Source organism: Charadrius vociferus, unplaced genomic scaffold, assembly GCF_000708025.1.
Source record: "Charadrius vociferus isolate BGI_N301 unplaced genomic scaffold, ASM70802v2 scaffold800, whole genome shotgun sequence".
NCBI classification, from domain to species: Eukaryota; Metazoa; Chordata; class Aves; order Charadriiformes; family Charadriidae; genus Charadrius; species Charadrius vociferus.
Window position 1 is genome coordinate 537527 of NW_009646525.1, and position 23137 is coordinate 560663.

Genomic DNA, 23137 nt, shown 5'->3' on the forward strand with positions numbered 1-23137 from the left:
AGTTGAAATTAGGCCTTGATATGGGTTACGTATCCTTGAAGTCCTTGAGTTGTGTCAGGCCTGAAATATGCTTGTGAGCCAAGAGATCTCATTGATCTCTGATACTGACCTGCGTCTTTGTACTGTATTGCTGGTTCCATATGAGGAATTGAAACTCTGCTGTAGTATTTTTCCTCGCTGTTACAGTAATTAAACCTGGTTGTGACTATGATTTTGGCACTTTTGGGGTTATCTAGGAGCCTTAGTAGGTGAATCCAAGTATTTGTCGCTGATGGAAATATTTGACAAAGTTATGATTTAGTAGCAATTTAAAATTTATTAGAGATTCGAGGTAGATCAAGAGTTAAGTTTTACCAGCACTTAGTCATTAACCAATTTAAGGATTTACAAAATGAGTTAATGAAATAATTGAACAGAAACTTAATTACAGAGTCAAAGATGGCAAGATTCACACTAACTTACTATGATGTATCCTAATTCAATACATATATATATTTATAAGCACTGATAAGATAGGGATAGGAGTGTCTTCACAAATGAAGGAGGTAGCTGGACTTGCAGAAGTTAAATAACTGAAAAACCCGCAAAAGTTGAACTTTTCACCTTTTGAGTTTAGTGTGCATGCTTAATAAGCCTATGAGTATTACCACTCCACCTCTGGGTGGCATAAAGTTAGAGTTAATGACACATGTGATGTATGATGTGAGGAAAGGCACATGTTAGAGGAAAATAAGTAGTAGGTGGACTGGGAAAGTCTCTACCTTCCAGGTTCCTCAGCCAATGGGGAAAGGAAGAGGGTCATATGCAGATGTGAAATGAGGATAAAAGGAGGCCGTGTCCTCCAGCAATGTTGAGAGACCCCACAGGGGTATGCCCCAGTGGACTCTCCCTTTATTCAAATAAAGTCAGCTATCTCCAGGACTCCTCTGTCTCCTTTGTGAACACCAACCTCTGGCAATGAGATTTTCTGCACAGCACAAACGTATAAACACACAATACTTAAAAGCTCAGGTGTAGGTATGTGTGCAATCTTTTAACTTAGGACAAAAGATCCCTTCACAACCAGTGATTCCAATGAGTTGACGGGTCCCCGTTTTACACATGCACAGACAAATATTTGGATCCAGTAAAATATAAGAACATCCACACTTGTAAGAGCTAATGTGTATATAGAAAGGTGGGTGGAAGAGAGGCTAGCCTATAGTTAAAATTTCCCTCTTTGAGTTTAGAGCGAATACTCACAATATATGAGCACTCCTCAGCGGGCAGTAAGTGGGACTCACCCTGGCCTTTCAGTCCTCGAGGGGCTTGCCTGAGCAGTGTCCCGAATCAGGGGAGATGCTGGCCACAGCCCCCTGCCATCCAGGAGAGCTCAAAGGGTCTCGCTAGAACCGCTACTTACAGAGTCTGAGACAATTGATTTTCATCAGGTATTTTTCCACTCTGGCCCAACTCAGATGATGGTATTTTCCACCAGTTGTGCAAGTTCTGGTATCATCTCCCTTTGGGCCACGGTCCAGGCACAGATGTACTAGGCTGTTGGGGAGTGATGGTCCCAAGCGGTAAGGGAAGCAGGAGCCAGGTGTGTTAAGGGAGCGCCTTAACCCTCTGGTCCTTTATCTTTTGCAGTTTATGCCTGCCATCTCCTAGGTCGGTAATGCAGCCCAGGGATGGGGAATTGCACTAAGTACTGAGTGCCCAAAGGTGGGGGGGTGCATCACCACAGTACTGTTTTGCTTTTGATATTTAACTTTATTAGTAGTCTCAAATGTTCAGTATCAGAATGACAGTAAACTACAATCATAAATCTCAGGTAGGCAGCACCTGCTACTCTACCATGGGAAACACTGTGTTCCCCTGGTGCTTCTATTTGGAGATGTCTGGAATTACAATCTTTCTTTCTAAGCTCTCTTCTGTGTTTCTTTTAGAAACCCATCCTGGCTGTGGCAGTTAACTCTTAGGAAGTGACAGGCACAGGAGGAAAACACTTTCATTTTTCCTTTTGGCTCAAATCCAAAACCTTTAATATAGTTAGATTCTAAGAATTCCAGTAATAATGTACGTAATCCAGATGCACTAAACATATAGATAAAAAGTCTTTAGTCAGTAAGGTCTGAAGTTCTCATAACGTTGATAAAACTTTATCTTGATCTTTAATGAGTTTCAGCTCTGTTGACTTCACGTGCTCAGGAATGTGTCTCTGTCTTTAAGAGGGCAGTTCATTTTATGTTAAAGCTGGAAGTATTCAGCTGGTTCAGATTCTGTGGAGTTTTGTGTGTCTGTCCATTCTTTAGAGAAAAGGAACTGTATAGACAAGGTGGCTAACTAGATTGCTGAAGTCAAGTGGCATTAACCCAACTTTGGAAACGGGTCCATGTCTTATGACATGGAGATATATAACCTAAACGTGATTATAAGTAATGAGATATAGACGAGAGGATGAAGTCGCTGAATGTAAAGTGGAGTACATATTTTTTACCATAATTTTCTAGTACTGACAGGTGCTTCAGCTGTTTTTCACTATACTTGGCCAGGCTGTATCTGGAAGAACAAAAAGTGATTACAGCTCCTAAGATATAGCTACCAGCAGTCAGATCGACAAAGGGGTTAAAAATGAAACAGCCCTATCTTTTACTTCAGTGGAAGTGTAGTTGTTGATTTAAAGCTCTCCGTAAATGATTGTTGGAGATCTGCCATGTGTAGCAGAGCATTCAGAAAGTGCACCACAGACTCTGCTTCCTCCTGAAGAGTGTTTGCCTGTCAACATCTCACTTTAATTGTAGTCCTTTAAGGTACCAGAAGGCAGGCAAAACTCACCAGCCAGCAGTCATGGAAGATCAGGTCTTTACCAATGTTTATCAAAATGTTAATGACACCTCTGAGTATGAGATTCCAGACACTGAGGAAGACAAAGAGGATAATCTCTATGATCCTGTCCATGAAGAGCCAGTATCTCCTTTTTCCATCACTACTATCCCAGAGAGCATGGATAGTTGTCAAGAGAGCTCAGAAGATAGCTGTAGTAATTCTGTGGCCTCTCAGCACGGGGGTGATGGAGAGGATGGTTCTTCTTTATCTCACCATGGTGCTGAAGAAGACCACCTATACCAGGACGTGTACGCAGTAAGCCCAACTCTGGAAGATAAACATGAAGAGGGCATAATGTTTGAGAGCAACATGCATTTTCCTCCGGATTCCCAGTTGCGTCGGAGCCAGAGCACTTCTTCCAACTCTTCAACTTCCCTCAAGTTCCCCCCTAACAATAACTTCGGAGAAACCGACAACTTTCATGGAGATTGTGAGATTTTCATATTTGTAAAGGTAAGAGCTTGGGTAGTCCTAAGAATGCAGTGGTTGTAAACCGCAAATCAATCTATATGTCTTCTAAATCAGTAAAATACAGCTACTTGCTGCTTTGTTCCCAACTCCACTGCCTGTGTGCTGCAGGGGGTCAATCCATTCACTTACCTCTTACATCTTCAAAAATTTTCAAAACCCGCCTGGATGCAGTCTTGAGTAATGTGCTCTGGGCAATCCTGCTTTAGCAGGGGAGTTGGACTAGATGATCTCTAGAGGTCCCTTCCAACTCTGAAAATTCTGTGATTCTGTGATCTTAAGGCACAGAAAGAGAAGAGTTGTGTTGTGTGGAGGTGCTTGGGATTTCTTCACTTCAGGTGGAAGCATGAGTATGGTGAAAGTATTCTGATTGTTGCTGCAATTCATTTATTCTGTGAAATCTGCCTGCTGTTACAGCGAGACTACTGCTACTTGAACTGGTTTAGTTAAGCTAGTTCAGCTATCCCTGCGTTTCACTATCTATCTAGTAGCTAATAGCTCAAAAGTGATAGTTATTAATGCTATGAAGAAAACTAAATATGTAGTTTAAATGATGGCAATAAAATTTCCACAAATGCTCATCCCTGAAAGAGGTATTTCTTTTATTTATTTCAATATTTAGATTAATGTATCTCTGTGATTCGTTAGATTAATGTTTTTCTGTGACAATTTTAATATGTATTTTTCATTCATTTCAAGTTAGGTATAAATTACATTCACTTTCTCTAACCTTGTGAAGTATTACTTAAATTTCTAAACCATAAACACCTGTGTTCTTAAATAAACACTATACTTCCCTTCATAAAAATTCTTGTATTCAACCTTTCTCAATATTTATTAGGCTGTAACACAGACCTGACAGTGCCTCCTTTTTAACTACATAAGAGAGAAATTTTCAAGTTCTGCTTTCCCTTGAATAGGACCATACACCATGAGTGTAATACTCTGTTATTTCATCAGAAGTCTGGTGAAGTTTGTCACTTTTCAACATAAATAAGATTATCAGAATCTGTTCCTCAGTTCCAGAGGTGCTTTGAAAGCAGGATAAGAGATTTTGTTACCACATGTGGGGAGAAGTGTTTTCAGAAATGTCTGTATTTGGTTAATTTAGTTTCTTTAAGTGAGAACACAGTATGACCTTTGCATAGGTGTGAGATGCTGATTATCTTGTGCGAGCTAGGGGAGATCAAATGGCTTGGTGGGCTCTCCTAATCCTTCATTTGGTTTCTGTTGTAAACCTTGGAAAACAGAGTTAGTTAAAAAGTTATCCTATGTTTATCTGTAGGGTAAAGGAGAGCGCTTCTGTCAAGTGTCAACAGAATCTGGAGATTCTTTTGAATGCATTAAGAAAGTTATGATTTAAATATTTTTCCTTTGTGTCATGTCTTCCCTTAGATGAAAAGTTGATGTTATTCCCCCTTCATGTCTCCTTTTTCTATGTGACAATCCTTTGTGATTGCTTTTGCAATTTTTGCATGAAGGTACATAATTTAAACTATTGATAAATTTAAAAAAACCAAACAAACCAGAAGCGGCTATCAGGTTACTTAGTCTTATTCTGCACAAGACAAATCATAAACTTCAGCCATTTCTCTTGAATTTCAGTATAACTGCAGCTACTCTTCTAAAAAGTTTGTATCCTTCAGGAGAGGGAGTGTCTGCTGATTGCGGGGTCATGAATCATTCTGGGTCCATGTGTGCTGCCACAAGGAGTTTTTACCACTGATTTTTGTAGAAGTGGGCTATGACAGCCATGTGTGAGGGCACTTGGCCTTTTTGTTATCTTCATGGTAATTACACTGTATGACTCTTTGAAGCAGCAGCTGTCCTATTTCTGTGACTCGATCATGGGCATTGCTAAAAATATGTTAATTATATGGACAAAATAAGATCTATGGTGGTGTTTCGAGTTCATATCTCTGCTTGTAGTCCTGCATACATGTTCTAAAAGATGCAGCAATTGAGTATATTTTGTTAGCAACTTCATAGTGTTAGCGACGCGAGTGTTGTATTTTTGCTTTAAAATCATCTCTATTCCTTATTTATTCACTTTCCTCTTGTTTCAAAATAATGGCGTCCTGTCTTTCTGTGCATGAAAAAAGAAAATTCATGCAGATGCTCCCATTCAAGCAGAGATGTTGGGGTTACTTTGAATTTCTGAAAAGTGAGAAGAGGGGCTTTTTGAGAAGAACAGTTGTGCAGGAAGATTGAAGAAGTCCTTTTCCTTGCGTTTGTTGTGCAGAACAGCTGAGTATCCCATAAATGGACTTATCAGCTAGAGAGAAGCCTAAACTTTGGACTCTATTCACTTGCCAAAACATAAGTGCCTAGTGCCTTTGAGATGTCCTTTAGCCTCAAGAGTTCCCTACTGGGCTGGAAGATGGGACATGAGGCTTTCAGGTGATCCATGCTCCAGCAGGAGCTGGAGGCCTGATGGGCAGGGCACCGTATCCTTCTGTGCTGAACTGAACTTCTATCACGGTGTTGTATTCCTTGAGAAATTGATGACATTTCATTTTTGCTTTTTGCTTTTCTTTCTGTCTGGTATTGAGGTAATAAAGCACTAACTCCGTGGAGTACGGAGTCAGCTTTGCTATCTTTAATTATCTAGATAGCAAAAGTCAGCCTATAAAATGTAAGGTCATAGAGTATGTGAATTTCATAAGAATTGTGAAATATCTGAGGGCCATCACTTCTTGCACGTAGGGACCAAATCTCTCAGTTGTGTCAATGGCTATTATTCATAGACAGTTCCCTTCTCATATGGTCTCTAGTCCACCTGAGGCCAGTGTTGCTCTGAAATTGGGTTCATCTTCTGGATTTGCTCTTTCCTGCAGATATTAACAGTGACAGCAGGACCTTTTGCTGTGGGACAATAGTGGTAATGACAATTCTGCCGCTATTTATTCTTTCCTTTGTTTGTAGCACTGATAAATCTCTGTGAGTGGCTGGAAACGTGAGTGTCAGAGAGAGGTCACTGCTGACTGAAAACCAGAGAAAGTGGCAAGATTAAATGGTATCTAATTTACAGTCTAGCTGGCTTAGTTGCAGTGCACTGCCTAAAATAGAAATTGAACTTAATCAGAATACTGTAAGTGCTGTTGCATTGGGACCATAGTTTCAGTCAGACTGGGTAATCTTTTCTGTATTCTGTTCTGTGTTATTAGGCACCAAGAAAACGTTTAAATCACATTCATTCACCTTTCACTGATTATCAGTACTTGGTAACTATGTCCTCGTCAGTGGACTATGTCAGAATGTGCCACAAGGTAAAAAATTTTGGCTTTCATCAAAGAATTCCCTGTACCTTTAATAGCAGGATGTAGCATGTACCAACACGGAGACGTTTGTGTGAATCCAGCATGCCCAGGCTTGTCATAGGCACCTTAATACCCTTTCAATAACATTGTAATTTCTTCAAACAAAAGCCTTTGAAACTTGAACAGAAATATGACTGACATAAGGCTCTGTTACTGAGTGCATAGGACAGCTTGACCTAATTGTAGCTGTTGCTTGGAGGCCCAACCTTTTCACTTGTACGCTGCATTTCTCTGTTTAGCAGTGTGTTTGTTCTGAAGGTTGAGTTTCTTTGAAAATTTAAACTCTTTGTTTTCCTGAAGCTTGAGTTGTTATTTAAAGAATAGTTCCTCTATTTTCTTTTCAGAAGAAAATTATTACCCTTCTGGTTTATTGATGACCTGAGACAGGCTACAGATTATACCCTCTCTATACACATTTGTGCCATAGGAGCACAGGTCCCAAACGAAGGAAGGTAATTCTTTACCCTGAGTAATGAACACCTTGTGTTATGCAAACAATATAAATTTAATGCAGTGGTTCAGCATTGTGAATATGCTTCTTGGGTCACTGCACTGGGGTAACACAGGTATGGATGCTGCAAGGCACCTCTGGACACCATCTAGTCCAACGCCTTAGTGAGAGCGGGATCACCTAGAGCAGGTTGCTCAGGGCCACATCTGCTCAGGTTTTGAATATTTCCAAAGATGAAGAATCCACAACTTCTCTATTCAACCATTCCAGTGTCCTACCCTCATGGTAAAAATGTGTTTTCCTGTTTAATGGAATTTCGGGTATCTCAAACTGTGCCCATTGCCTCCTGTCCTTTTACTGGATACCCATGCTTATAATTAAAAATGCTGGTTTAAGAAAGATGCTGTTTTAAGAAAGATATTGCTTTTAACTTCTCTGTACATAAGAATTTAAGCTTTGAGCTGTTTCCATTGGGATCATTGCATCCTTTAGTAAAATTTCTTTAAGTCAGTAGCTGGGAAAGAAAGGACGTTTCTGTTTTTCCCACAAGATGCTTCCCATTCCCTTGTTTCCAAGTCAGGAAGGTCTGAGGGCTCTAACTTAATGGCACAACCCTGTGCTAGCTTCCTACTGACTCACGAAGTTGAGCTGAACTCTTGTGAATGACAGACCAGATACTTAACAGGGACAGTAAGATAAATTGCTTGTATCACTGCAAAAATCTTGCTCCTTCCCATTGACTTGGTTTTTCTGATATTTTATGGAGCATGACGGTATCTGTTGAGAAAGGTTTGTTTAAAAATGTGTATTAATGATTTAGAACATGATGTCACAGGACATAGCTCACTTTTAGCCTGTATTATTTGAAAAGAGCAAAACCAAATTGTAATGTAACCACATGAATGCCCAGTCTTAAGTTAGTGGTTCTGCTGGTGCGTTGCTGAGCAGAACTGAGCATTTTGTAGAAACAGATGAAACGCAGAAGAGTACCCAGCACAGGCAAACATTTGTGGCTTTCGGTGGGAACTCCTGCAGGGGGTTTCAAATGAAGGGATGGATATCGATGTTAATGAGAATATCAGTTTTTCAAATTTTCAACCACTTATTTCTTACTACACTCATAGTCTACAGAGTAAAACAACTGTACATGCAGTTTTGGGGTGGTAGTTATTTGCAAGCATAACTGAGTGTCCAAATACCTTTTAGCAATGGAAGCTGGGTAGTCTTTTAATTGACTCCAACACAGCACGTAAGGCTGATGTTAAACCCTGCCTTCTCCACCGAGTTTTGCAGGTGGTAAAAGGAGTTCTGGCTGAAGTCAGGTGGCAGGTGTAACTCTCTATAGGTACATAAAATTATAGTAATTTGGCTTTTTATGACATTTTAGCTTTTAAAAATATTTTTTCTAATACATGTAATGGAAGTAAGCAAATATTATTTTGGTCTTATGAATAAGCTTAGAAAAAGGTTAAGTGATTCATAATCCACCTTTTAAATAGTGTTAACTGAGCAACTTGAGCAAGGAAAAGATCCAAGAACTATTTTCAGAGTTCTCCAGTCATGGCAGATTTACAGACCAAGATGCAACATGCTGAAGTTAACATGCACGGCAAGAAATGACTAATGGGGAGCCAATATCCTAATGTGATACTTTTTTTGACAGTTTCAATGTAATTAATAGATGTTTTTTTCCTGCAAATAGTCTTACTTAAGATAGTTTACAAGTACAATGATGTCTAGAACTACAAGTCTGGAATATCAAATGATAAGATGGGTCCTCCTGCTTTCAGTCTTGTCTAGATTATCCCTAATGGATGCTTCTTCGAAAACATTGAGCGATGCACATTCAGCACTTATACCAATTAGTCTCTGTCAATGCTTGATTATTTTCATAAGACAAATATTTTCCTTTATTAAAATTCTGTTGCTCTGAATTGTGCTATTTTTCTTTTTAATAGTTAGGTCCTTTATGTATTAGAAGACCAGTATCAAATTTCCTTCAGTCTTTGCTTTCCTAGACTAAACAAATTCAAGTCCCTCAACCTGCCTTCAAATTTGAATCATCATTTCTAAACTGTGTGTGGTTTGGTGTTTTTGGGTTTTTTTTTTAATTTGTTTTTGGGTTTTTTTGACCTTTTCCAGTCTTTCTCCGGTTAATTTATACACTTTTTTTAAGCTCTGGTTTTCAGGTACAGATAGTGTATTTAGCAGTGCCAGTAAGAATGACCACAGCAAGTGCCTCTTTAATTCATCATCTGTCCAACTCTCTAGCTGGGACACTATCTGCTGTATTTTAGCATATTTTGTGGAATTTTCTAGGTTGGAAGGGCCCTTTAAGATCATCAAGTCCAGCCATCAACCTAACACTGCCAAAACCACCACTAAACCATGTCCCTCAGTACCACATCTACCCGCCTTTTAAATACCTCCAGGGATGATGACTCCACCACTTCCCTGGGCAGCCTGTTCCAATGCTTGAAAACCCTTTCTGTGAAGAAATTTTTCCTAATATCCAATCTAAACCTCCCCTGGCACAACATGAGGCCATTTTGTTTTGTCCTATCGCTTGTTACTTGGGAGAAGAGATCAGACCCACAGATACTTGTGTATCTTTTAACATTCTGTTTAGGATTACAAAGTTCATCTGGTATTTTCCTAATAAATGCTTCTGTAACGGTCTGTTTAGTACTCGCCTGTTTGCAAGCAGCTGTAGTGCAGTTTGTGCCTGCCATTTGACTTTAAGAGCTTTATGTTTCTCCGAGTGATGTGATCAGACTCCGATCACCCGTCACTGAAAAGGTATGGTTTTGAAGTCAGAGATTTGCTCTGATACAAATCCGATGTGGAGCATACTATAACCAATGCTTTTGCTCTACTAACTCAGAAAATAGAAACACACCTGTAATATCTCTGCACCGTACTGTGCAGACACAACATGGCTTTATGGCTACTCCTACACCCTATCATGGATAGGAGACTGGTAATCTCCTAAATCTTAACATATAAACCTAGGAGCTATGTTACCCTTATTTCTGAGGAGGAAAACTGTGTTGTGGTTCTCTTCATAGCTTGATTTGTGTTTATCTGAATTACTCTGTGTGCTTGTGTGAAAAGATTAGCGAATGGCAGTTCTCTTACAGATAACATCCAGTTTCCCAACTATCAGTCAAGAACAGAATGTGTGCTTTAGCAGCAGGGCATAAGCAGTTTGCTTAATCCTTTGGATACAAAGGGTAAAAGGTCTTGCTTCTGACCTCTGCTGAGTCTGTGCCTTGCTCGTGCACCTTTTCTGCCTCCAGAAAGGTCCATGAATCAATTTTCAGCTGACACTCCCGTGCCACCTTCAGCTTTGGGCTCCAGCAGCGACTGTGGCAGGGTATAGCACAGTAACGTAGCAACAGCTTCAAAATACGGACCTGTATTGTCTAGGAAATTGTTACTGCACAGTGATTGCAGCAATAGCAAATACAATGTAAATATGTAGGTCATACTGAGGGAAAATTAAGATGGAATTTATTTACTAGTTTCTCTTTCTTATAATTTTATTTTTGTGACTCCCTCTGATGTTCTGAAAATAAGACTCTTATCCCAGCCTGGTTTGTTGTTTTCTTTTGAAACATCTCAGTTACTTTTATTGCATTTTAGGAGACAATAATGTTTGAATTTGTGGATTGATTACTTTTTTGCTGTCCCTGACAATGTATCTATGCAGCAGTACTGTCAGCTGTTAAATGGTTTCTGTCCAATATAGAGGGTTTTGTATTATTTTTAATTATTTGTTGCAGAAATACCTAAAGAGCAGCTTTACAGAGACTGATGTTTTACAAACAAAAAGTAGTAGATAGTCCCTGCAAAGCAACTGGTAATGATATATGTAAATTATTTTGGAATCTGCAAGAGGAGAGCTGCTTTTCTGCTCTGCTCTTTGTTTCTTTAGATATCAAGAGTGGTATTTGGCTCACCTGACTTAAGATGTGTCTGTAAGCTAAGATATTAACTACATCTCTGCAGGCTATCTAGGCTCCTTTTGCAGCAAAAAAGCTATCTGAAATAGTGCAGTGGAGTGTTAATCCATGTGGCCAAGTGTAGGCTCAGCTGCAGGGTGAGGTTAGTTGTTCTGTAGACTCTGTTCGTTGAATCAAGTAGGGACCTGATTCAGTTTTCCAACCATAGGCATCCCGTGCTGGTTTAAGTGCCTTCTGTCTTCCCTCCTGGCCTCCAGCTGCCTCTGCAGAAGGCCATATGTGTCCCATAGATCCTTTCTCATAGAATCATAGAATTGCTGAGGTTGGAAGGGACCTTTAAGATCATCAAGCCCAACCATCAACCTACCCTGAGAAAACCACCTCTAAACCACGTCCCCAAGTACCACATCTACCCTTTTTTTAAACACCTCCAGGGATGGCGAATCCACCACCTCCCTGGGCAGCCTATTCCAATGTTTAATAACACTTTCAGTGGAAACATGTTTCCTAATACCCAATCTAAACCTCCCCTGACATAACTTGAACCCATTTCCTCTCGTCCTATCACTTGTCACCAGGGAGAAGAGGTCATCCCCCACCTCTCTACAACCTCCTTTCAGGTAGTTGTAGAGGGTGATAAGGTCTCCCCTCAGCCTCCTCTTCTCCAGGCTGAACACCCCCAGTTCCCTCAGTCATTGCTCATAAGACTTGTCCTCCAGACCCCTCACCAGCTTTGTAGCCCTTTTCTGGACATGCTCCAACACCTCATATATGTTTACAGATTTCCTCAGCTATCCTCAGGCCTCTCCAATGCTGCTGGATATCTAGGTTTAGGCAACTGATTCAAGCCATAAACTTTCACTGCATACAATGGCACGGTCACCTGAAGTTAAACAAACTGAATGCCACCAGTGACAGTTTAAATACAAAGCCTGGATTACTAGATTAGACTAGAAGCTAATTCTGATAATGGGTATCTGGAAACAAACTCTGGACTGATTTTTTTTTTTTTTTTTTCTCAGGCTATTTAATTTTCCTTTCTCTTTCAGTGTCCACACTCAGCAACAGTTGAAGTGCAACAGTGAACAAACATTGTAATGTTGGGCAGTTCAGCTGTTCACCGGAGAGTCTAACTTAATTAAACAAAATCATCTGATACATTTTAGCATCTTCCCAAGTCTGAGAACCAGCACTTTCTTTAACTTCAGTCAACCTTTATCCTTCTCTTAGCGGCAACCCCTGTATAAGTTCTTTCGACTATATTTCTTTTGTAGTTACTTTTAATTTTAGACACCGTAGTAGAAAAGAAAAGCCAACTGAATTTACTAGGTTTGCATTCCTAGGTACCAGTTCAAGCACAGTTCAAGATTTTAATTGTGAAAAGAAAATCTGCTTTGTTTCTTCGGGTCATAACACCCTGCATTGGAGGGAAATTTTCCACTTTTCTGGAACTGCATTTACTGGTCCATTAGAAATATTTTTTGGTGTTCTGTCATACACTGTGATTGTGGCTGAAAAGGAATACCGGACTATATTTCTGTATCAGTAGGAAATTTGTAAATACTTACAACTGCTTAATGGCAAATATTAGAAACCTGTGTAAAACTACCTTCTGTGGGAGAAGAAAATAGGATGTGGCATGTCATTCTAAAATGAGTCATCGGTTTGTTATCTGCAGGTGTGATTTTTATATCTAGACCTCTAGATGATCCTTTTCCTATCAATAATGATACAGTTATGGTTGACTTTTACTGTTGGTATACAGCTCTGATAATGTTGTAAGACATCAGTGACCTTCACGATGGTACAATTAGAAATAGCTGAGAAGTGAATTAGTTAGTGCACAGATCTGGTTTCAGTACAGGCAAGCAGTGTTTGAAACCAGGATTTTAATTCGCAAGTTAATTGATTGCAAGTTAAGTTGCAGCCTCCCTGCGGTTACCTCAAAGCAATCTACAAGTGTTAATAAAGTAAAACTTGAGAACACATCTTCTGAGAGAAAAACAGTATTTTCCTGCTTGTATGTTTGTAAAAAATGAGGCACAGAAAGGCAGAAATCTTTACACACTCACCAAGATGATTTTTTCTTTGTTCCTGGCAATCTGAAAAAAAAATAAAAATTCATGAGACTGAAGGTGACCTTTTGGGACATGAAATAGAGTCCTTTTCTGTCACAGACAGCCTCATCATATAATACATAATTCATAAACTGATCAAGGTTGATCTAAAAATTAAGTGGCCATTATTATTCATTTGGAAATTTGTTTCAGAACATCACTGCTCTGATGGTTAGACACCATACTCTAATTTCCAAATTACATTTATTCATGTGCAGCTAATACGTCCTTGTTCTTGGGCCAGCATGGTCTTTTAGCATTCATTCTTTCATGTAGCACTTTTTAAAATCACTTTAGGCTTAGACATCCTCAGATGTTTTGGGGCTAAACTAACCAAAGTCTCCATTTCTTCCAGTTGTCATAGTAATTCCCTTCTGCACATATCTTCTTTCCACAAAGGTGCCTTCTTTTTCACAGCTGCATCCTGTCTCAGGTTGCTTCTACTTTTATAGCTAGACTAAACAAGCAGAAAAAAAGATTCTTTTAATGACCTCCTGGTTTAAGCTACCTAGGATTGTTTAAGTAAACAAATCATTCTGTTTGAGGTGAAGTGTCCTGATGTAAACATGTTAGAGACCCTCAGAAAAAGCTTTGTTAATTTCTTCGTGCCTTTCACAGTTTTTCACTTATCCTGACACCTGTTTTCCTTTCAGCAGCAATGTTTTTCTAACATCCTTGCAAGGTTCCCTAGTCCGCCTGCAGAGCACCAGCAGGGTGTAATTTCTGTTGTCCCATTGATGTTAAGAGTGCTCACGGGTACGGGTCCTGAATCTGAAAGCTTCGAAGGGCTTCTCTCTGGATCCTTAATTGACATTTAGATGGGGTTGTTTAGTTGTCTATGTTACTGCTCTTTGGGAAATCTTCGCATCTGAACCTCAACACTGTATCTTGAGGACTGGCTGAGAAGCAAATGGAAGGAGTGGAAGCTTTGCATCTTAATATATAGGTATTTTATCTCTCTTCTGATCTCTGCTTACATGTATTTGTACCATTTTTAGATTTATCTTAAAATGTATTTGATTAAAAAACTGGCCAGCAGAAGTGTTTTATACTTGTCCTACATTTATACTTGGTCTATAAATATGTGCATCCTTATGTGTAACACTAATACTTTGGTGGCCCTTCATTGCGTGTGACTGGTCAGTGAGGTGTCTAAATAATACTGGCAAGTCCTCATTAAACAGGAATACCAGGAGAGATAATTTAAAAGTTTTTTTTTTCTTAATGTCATTAGAAATTCTTCCTAATTTTAATGTCTGTTAGCTAGGAATTTTTTACATAAGTAAAATAATTCAAGAATCCTGAATTTCATAGACTTGTTGACCTAAGAGTCCTTTTTTAGGTTGGTTTTTTTTTTTTTTTAATGTCGCACTGTGATTCAGGCATGGAAGGTAGCTTTTCTTGTACATATCATGGGCTTTTTCATAGGCCATCAAGAAGGCCCATTAAGCATCAAGTCTGCACTCATATCCCAGTTGTTTTAAAAAAAAAAAAGTTAACCGAGAGCTTCGTGCTGCAGCTGAATGCTCTGATGCTTATCCATAAAAAGTATAAACCACATGCCTAATGTTTTAGCATATAAAAACTTTATTTCACATTTTTCTCAATCATTTTAAATTAATAAAATTATGTTTCTATGTAAATACTTCAGTGCTTTGAGAAATGGAAGAATAGAAAGCAGGACTGTTTTTTTTTTTTTTTTTAAAGCAGATGAACCTTTAGAGAAGAATCATAGTTTTTAAGTAAGGGGAAGTTCAGTGAACACTAAATTGCCATCCTTTGCTTTATGAAGATAGAGAGCTTAACTAATTTAAAATGTCATATGGAGAAATCATGGATAAAATTAGGTGTAAGGTATGAAACCATAAGAAACTAATTATTATATTTTAATTTCATTATCTAATGTTTCGGTCTCTGTCGTTTTGGGGACTAAAGAATATTAAACTTGTCAGTTCAGATGAATATGATAAAGGGCTATAGGGCAACTATTTTTAATTGAGTGATTCATTGTGGATCACAGTTAATATGCTGTCTGCTGAGTGGGCCTCAGTGAGATTCCAGGGGTATTTCTGAACAGCAGCATGCTCCGGCTGAAAATGTAAGCCGTGCTGAAATTAATAAGAGTATTGCACTGATTCAGTGCAGACAGGATATTACTCAAGGTACTTTGATGCATACTCTGTACATGCAGTTTGAAGATTGTTTGGATTTGGGGAATTCATATGTGTAAAATTTATGAAGTCTCTTTTAATGATTGTCTGTCAGCCAGAAAATCTCTTGAACATTGCTCTGACCTGCTCACTTTTCTCTTTTGTTTCCATGGTGGAACAGAAGCTGAATATGAAGAAGGCGTAATTCTTACTTTGTCTAGAAATGGCAGTTCACAAGTCTGAGAGACAATCTATTTGAACTAAACACCACGAGACCCAATATAGACTGTCTTAAGGAATTCATCAAGTCTAAAGTTCTTGAAGGTCAGTCATTAAGTTGTAGATCAACTAATGGGGAACTCTGATCACCTGATAAATCTGAACAGGTACTATCTGAGAAAGAGCAGTTTTCTCAGCTGGGGGAGTGATTCAGCTGCTGTAACACATAAGAGGTCTGATCCTGTGAGAAGCAACTACTGGAGGCTGGGCAGGATAGCCCAGGGCATGTAACGTGGTCCTGGAGGTCTATGTCTGAGCAGTCTAACCCCACCATCAATTTCTCAAAGCCTAAAATTATTACCACATCGTATTTCTATGAAAAGTAACTAAACAGTTATACTGGGCAAAGGTCCAGTATAAAAAAAAATGTTAAACACCATGTGGCCTATTTTGAAGAGGCACCAGTCTTCCTTCTCTTTCTTTGGTGAGCACATGGATATGTAAATAATCAGCAATAAGTAGTTTCTAGTTACATAGTGCATAGTTACAAGGTGACATAAAAAAGAACACCTTTGAAAAAACCACACAGATTGTTTTATATATATATCACACACAGATTGTTTTTTATATATATCATACTGCAGGATTGCATACTTTATTAGACTTTATGAGGCACCTTAAATTTTCTTACTTTCACCAAATGTAGGCAGGGTTCTTATCTGTTGAATAAGTAACTTCATCGTGGTCTAACTATTCCTGTACTTTGGTGTGCTAGTGCCTTGCCGTGTGTTAATGAGCCCATATAATGAAGAGAAGAAGTTTAGAGCAACAAAGTCACAGTCATTTGGCTCCTCCCTGTGAGATTGCTGAGAATGAAGTTTGGACCGGAGCAGAGTTTCTTGCAGGCTTCGGGCTCTGATTGGCCCTGCACGTCGCAGCTGATAACAGCTAAAAATACCACCGGTATAAAAGCCCAGCGAGAAGCACAGCCGCCCTGGCATTCCCTCCTCGAGCGCCAGCAAGGGAGGAGACGGTGTTCTCCAAGTCCCCGCAAATATGTGACCAAAGAACATTCTGCTGCTTGATTCCACTTAACAATTAACTTGTCAAATAAAGACACACACTGGACTGTGTGACTCATGGGGAAGTTGCCAAACTCTACTTTAAGTAAAATAAATAAATAAAAAAAGGACACAAACTGAAGGCCAGATTTTCTAAGCAGGTTTTCCGAGCAGAGTGTGACAGGTGGACTGGTGGAATGTCTTAGGTATTCTGCAGGCACACTTCCAGGGGTTTTGTGTACAAAAATGTTGTACTTGCGTATATACTCACACAGTCACCTGTAGGGAGTATACTCCGCGATGATGGAATTCTGAACACTTGGAAAAAACAATGTTTTTTACACATTTGACAATAGTTTGACTAAGCTGGCATTGAGGAGTTCAGGAGTCTATTCTTAGCTGGGCTGTTGATTGTGGGGAAACCGATCGCTTCCTTGCATTTCTGTTCCCTTTCAAGCTCTGTCTCTCTTCTGTTTTAAACTGTAGACTTTGGGGGAACAGTGACTTCAGTGGTCGAGTGCATTGGAGGATAAACCTTTGGATGTCTGAAGCACTTTGGATGAATAGAGAAGGCAGACACCTGTGTTGAAGAGCTCCCCTTTTAAAGTTTGACAAAAGTTATATTGAATTGAAAATAGGGTGTAATCAGGGAAAGCATCAGGATGTCTTAAAAATAGGTGGCAGCATCAGCCCTATCAATAGTAAGCTACTCCTGCATGTATTAATTCCAGTTGTTCTAAGTCCTCTTTGATTTTTTTAATGAAGTTTTGCACTACAGAATTTGTATGGCTGGATTTCCTTTCAATTAGTTATAGTACTTTTTTTTCTTGTTTATTACAATATACTGCAAGGTTTATAACATCCTGCAGGACTGACAGATGACCTGGCTAACTTGCCTCCAGTTTTGATCCAATATACTTAATTTTCTGAAAAGGTCACTTGTAACAGCTTAGCCATTTTCCCTTTCATAAGAACATTCAATTACCTTTTAATTTATTTTTTAATTGAGACATCTTTCATGGCAAATGAGATAATTGCAGAGGATGTTGTTTTGGTGGTTCTGTAGACTAAAGTCATCTTTTTCTGGCCAGGAGCCCCATCATGAGCAGTGGTGACCAACACAGTGGCTTCCACCTAGTTGAGATACAGAGCTAAGAGGAGTCGATCCTTACCACACGCCTAGCTTCACCCCTCGGAACTCTTCACCTTGCCTCTCTGAAAGTCCATTTTCTGTGTTAATGTGTAGCCAAGAGAGAACCTGAGAGTCTCTTATTGGTGCCATCCTCCACAGGAGGATGTAGGCTTTCTCTCAACATCATGAGATACCTTTATATATATTTATTAATTAGTCTGGCATCAACGGTCACTTGCTGCTTGGCCAGGAATGGGTAGAAACTGGTAATAATGAGTAAAGGGGTCCATATCTCATTAGCACTTCTCTAACTGATGTAGGTCTCCCAGGAAAACCTAGTTCTTTTCCTAGAGTTGTATCATAGTTGTCCCCAAGGTCAGAGCAGCAAAACTGCAAAGATGACTCTGGGCTTTGCCATTTTGGTGATCAATAAGGTTGCTTCCAGGTATTGCAGCTGGAGGCCAAGGGCCCAAAACCTTCCTCATGAAGCGATACCTGCTACATGCTCTGTGAAAATTTTGTGATTTCTGGAAAAGATGAAAAAATTTTGGAAAATCTTCCATTTAAGAGGAAAATATTGTATTTCTTTCTAAGTTGGATTACTCAGTATTCCCAATTGAGACAGACTTAAAAAAGACCCCATTGCTATTCAGACTGTGCTCAGAGCTGAATTTCACACTAAGATTTACTTTCAGTCTTGACCTAAGCTCTTCTTTAAGAATTGCTACCACCGTCTTTCACTTAAGGATGTGGGACGTGGTCTCTGAAGTCCTAATAACCTGCATATGGTTGTCACCAGCAAAAATCTACTAACTTGAAAGTATAGTTGCAGCAGAAGCGTTCACATCAGTGCTTAACTAACCACATTGCTCCAGTTTATCCTGCTTGTCTGCATTAACTCCGCAGTGAAAAGTGTCCTCAAGCAAAGAAAAACTAAAATGAGATATCACCAAGTCAGCATCGGGTGCTTCAAGATGTTGAAGTCTTATGTTGAAAAAGAAGAGGAAAAAAACCACAGACAACCCACCATTCATTTAATAACAACTTGAGGTGATGCACTAAGGAAAGTGAGCTTGTTCACTGGCAAACTTTGTGGAAACTTTATCATAGAAGAACCAAAAGGTGAAATGAAAAATGAATGAGGGCAATTTTCTAAGAAGAATGGAAGAGTTCTACAGTTCAGTGTAAGGCTTAAGGTCAGCGAGCTGCATTAACCCAGGCGTACAGCGCTGCCATTGATGAGGTGGACCATAATGTATGCAGAGGTTAAACTTTGCTGCCATAGAGATGTAAAGATGTTGATCCCTGCTATTCCACACTGAGCAAGTGTGGGTTTATCAGGGAGTCAGAAGCTTCTTCTTAAGCCGAATAACACGTACACCACAAAGGATCCTGTAATCTGCTGTGCAGATCCATGCACATAACCTGCCATGCAGGTACTTCATGGCTTCATCTGGCACAGCTAAATGTCACTGATGCCAACATTTGAAGCCCATGGGAATTAATGTGAGTCACAAGTAATTTCAAACTGAGATGCTGAAGGCTTCATTTTTTAGGAATAATGTGCGTCTGAATATAGTAAGTAATTTCTCCTTTCAGCTAAATTGTTTGCTAAACAACAGAGTGAAACACAAATGTATCCAATGAAATCGGCAGCAATTCTGCATTCTTTTGGCCTCATTTACTGGGCAGAATTAAAACCTAGCCTGACATCTGCATGAGTTGTACATGCCATTTTGAACACTTCCTATAAATAATAATTCATAAATTGGGGTTGGACTAGTATGTTGTCTGCTGGTCTTTTGCTTGGGGGATTTCACCCTAGTTTGCATGCACGTGCTTCAGTTCATAATTGAGACTTAATTTATGACAAGAAGCATACCAAGAAATGAACAGAAATAATCTAAATAGGGACTTGCACTAAGAACGCTTGTAAATTAAGACAGGAATGTGCATTATTCTGTTGCAAATTTGTAAGTAAAATCATGGAGTTTTAGTTTTGTGACAGCAACGAGTCAACAATAACGGGTATGTCACACTTACTGGTGGTGTTTTTCTTCATAACACATAACAGTACAGAGGATTTATTTTGAAAAGCAAGGGCTGAGGATATCTACATTCCTCCTTTCATCAGCTATGTTATCTGTATGGCCCACAGATGGGGACAATCTGTAATGCTCTCCATTGTATCCCCTACAATACCACTTTCCAGAGCAGTCTCAGTCCTGTTTGGAAGTATCTTTTGTTTTTAATTGAAATGACAGTTTTGGAATGATAGTAAAATAAAGGAATAAACCACGGCCCTCTAGAAGCCTGTCTATGAAATGCAGCATTAGGAGATGATTTTGTACCTTTTAAGTGCCGCTTCCCCGTGAATGGTTAGCTGTGACTGTCTCAACATGAGTGCTGAGATAATTATCCATAATGAAATCCCTCTTCACACTGAACAGCAGTGGGTTTTTCTCTTGAAGTTGTTAATGCTTAATAATATTACAGCAAAGTTTGATACTGCATCCACGTGAAAACATAATTATATATAAAAATAATTTCATGCTTTTGGACTAGAACTTACTTTGCAGAACTCCTGTCTGAGCTGATTCTAGTGCTTTACCATTCTGTTAAAGAGCTGAGGTTCATCCAGAGACCTTTAGAGCCAAAATAATGCATTTTCATAATAAGGTAAAAGAGAGCTGCTGTAGCTCGTGGCTATGACATATTCATAATGTCTGGTGGATGGATGTGGAGTAAGATATCTAAAATTTGCCAGTTAAGGGGAGTGCAAAGTTTTCTGGCCCAGGTTTTGCCATCCCATGCCATTTCTTGGGACATTCAGGTTGTACGCTTGTTCTGTCACTTGGTGTCTTTTGTTCCGTGCCCTTGAGTGTGGGACAATTTATAAGAAGGAACAAAATCACAGTTCCTCCATCGAACAAACAAGTTTTGAGGCACTGTACGTCTCTGGAGTTGAGGGAGAATATCTACTCACCCAACCTTGGCATGAGGCTAATGAGAAGAGCTTTGCACATCCTTGCATGTCTTGTACATCTGGGGAGGGAAACATGCTGTCAGACTCCAAATATCTGAGACAAATCCCTTCTGATTTTTCTAAAGATCAAACAAGAACTTGATAGTGACATGTTGTAATTCAAAATGAAATTAAAATTATTGGATTGATCGCTTGCATTTGTTAACTTGTTAAATAAACAGCATGTTGAAGCTACCAGCATGCAATAAATGCAGTTGCAAATTACCAGTAATTCAGAACTGTGCCTAGGAGATGTATTTTCATAACCCGTTCAAACATGCTGATTTAGTAGCTGGTTGCTGCTTAGTTGGGTTCCTTTTAGGCAGCTAAGCAGTTAAATAATTCCCATGTAAAATTATAGCCCTAAATACCATTTACTGCAGCAGCACCAAGGTTTTACTACTTCTTTTCATCCATAATGGAAGTTTGTTTACAACATGAAAAACGTTACCTGTGCCGTATAAACCTTATAATGCCCCTCTCACATCAAACGAGCTGGGTGGCAGCACCAAGTGAGTGCCGGGGGATGGATGCACTCTGTGTCCTGATCCCTCTTGGTAACTTAGTGGTCTGGTGGAGAACTCCATGATAGAATTACATTCTGGATGCTTGGCCTCTGATTCACCCCCTCGGGACAAATCTTTGCTGGAAGTGAAGCTTGGATCGGGCTTGTGAAAGCTGATAGTGCGTCAGAGTTCACCTACAATAGAGGTCTTATGTGGAGATGTGGCAATTCCTTTTCTGAAGCTGTCCTCTTCTTTTATTAATGGGATGACGTGCTCATATTCATTTATATATTTCATAAACCTCAAACTATAATGACTTGGCTTATGAAGAGTTCATAATTCAGTGTCTAATGTTCTTGTCCGTAACTCAAAGCCTCTGCTACTTCTGACTTGCGAGAAAATGATAGGCCAAACTAAGCGACTCATTCTTTGCAGTAAAATGAGAGTGTACTAATTATTTATCAGTGTCTTACCCTTAATTTGGCTGAAGAAAGAGCTGATTTCACAACACAAAACAGACCTGTGTAGGCAATAACCATTATAGTCAAAAAGGTTCCACCCAGATGTAAGTGATAAGTCAGTTTTATATGACAGCAAAACAGTAAATGCATGAATAGGTTCCTGAAGTAGTGCATATATATATATATATATTTCCTGTTACACACTGCCTCCTACAATGTTTATCTTAAATCCAGCTTGCAGAATCTATTTTAAAAAACACAGCATTTATATGAACAGGGACTCTGTTTTGCTTGGTCTCTTCTAGGGGTTCTGTGGAGAGATTTTGGAAAATCAAGAGGGTTATTTTGAGGTGGGCTGGGTTATTCTCTCAGTGGATCCCTAGAAGCACAGCTGGAATACCACTACAGCTCCAGCAGCCTCTGAGTGCTCCATATCAAGTCCCAGGGCAGGAATGAGTGCAAGGCGGTGCCTCGTGGCTGAAAGCGGATGGGGAAGTGACCTCCCAGGAGCACTGCTGCCCAGAAGCATCTCGAACCAGATGGGGTCTGGCCTGTTCCTGTAGTAGTGTATATCTGGGTCAGGATGGAAGTGGCTTCAGGGCATCTTAGCTCCATTTCTCTGTCTTGCTCAGTTTCCCTTCTGCTTTGCTGAGCCTCAGCACAATAATCTTCGTCTTGCAAACTAATTATAATACACCACTAAACCCAGACAGTAATCGGGAAAGAAGGATTTAAATGTTTTGACATGTTGAGTCTCTACCGAAATTGCTACATCTAGAGTTTACCTTTGAGAAGTGCAAGGCATGCACGACTTCTGAAGTGGGAGATGACACGTGCATAGAAATTAAGTACTAAAGCCACAGTTTAGTATTGCTTGATAGTTATGGCAGGATTTGTCTGACCATTATAATGTCTTTATCTGAGCTCATTAACCTGGGTTCCCTTTATTACCAGTGGAAAAAAGTAGGCACTTCTAGGGCACATTTTTTCTTTCTAAAATAGACATCTAAATAGGTCACATGCATCACATCTTATGTGTACCAATATCTTGAATCCTGATTTTATTTAAATATTTTGTGTTTTCATTAGTGATATTCTCTCCTTGCTGTTCTCATTGCTGGCAGTATTTTCTTCTTCCAGAGCTGATATATAGGCTCAAAATATATATTTATAAATTGTTCAAAGCGCTTGCCTATATCAAAACAGTGTTTGCAATGAGGCTGGAGCTACAGGTACCCTCAGTCAAGATGACCCACTTCCTGTTGTTTCCAGGAGCCCTCGTTAAAGGGAAAATATGTTGTTGCATGAGGTGCTCAAGCAAAACAATTTTTCAGCAAAACCAAAACCTTATAATCATGTAGTTGGTAATACGTTATTTAGGGATGCATTTTAGA

The 23137-nt window shown here is 39.4% G+C and overlaps 1 protein-coding gene across 1 annotated transcript in view; it reads left to right on the plus strand.

Annotated features, from left to right (window-relative positions):
* The first annotated feature begins 2829 nt into the window (after positions 1-2829).
* Positions 2830-23137, plus strand: part of CLIC5 (chloride intracellular channel 5) — a 77503-nt gene continuing 57195 nt past the window's right edge. Inside the window, exon 1 of the mRNA XM_009885470.1 lies at positions 2830-3321. Coding sequence (XP_009883772.1) covers positions 2830-3321 — 492 coding nt within the window. The remainder of the gene's footprint in view (positions 3322-23137) is intronic.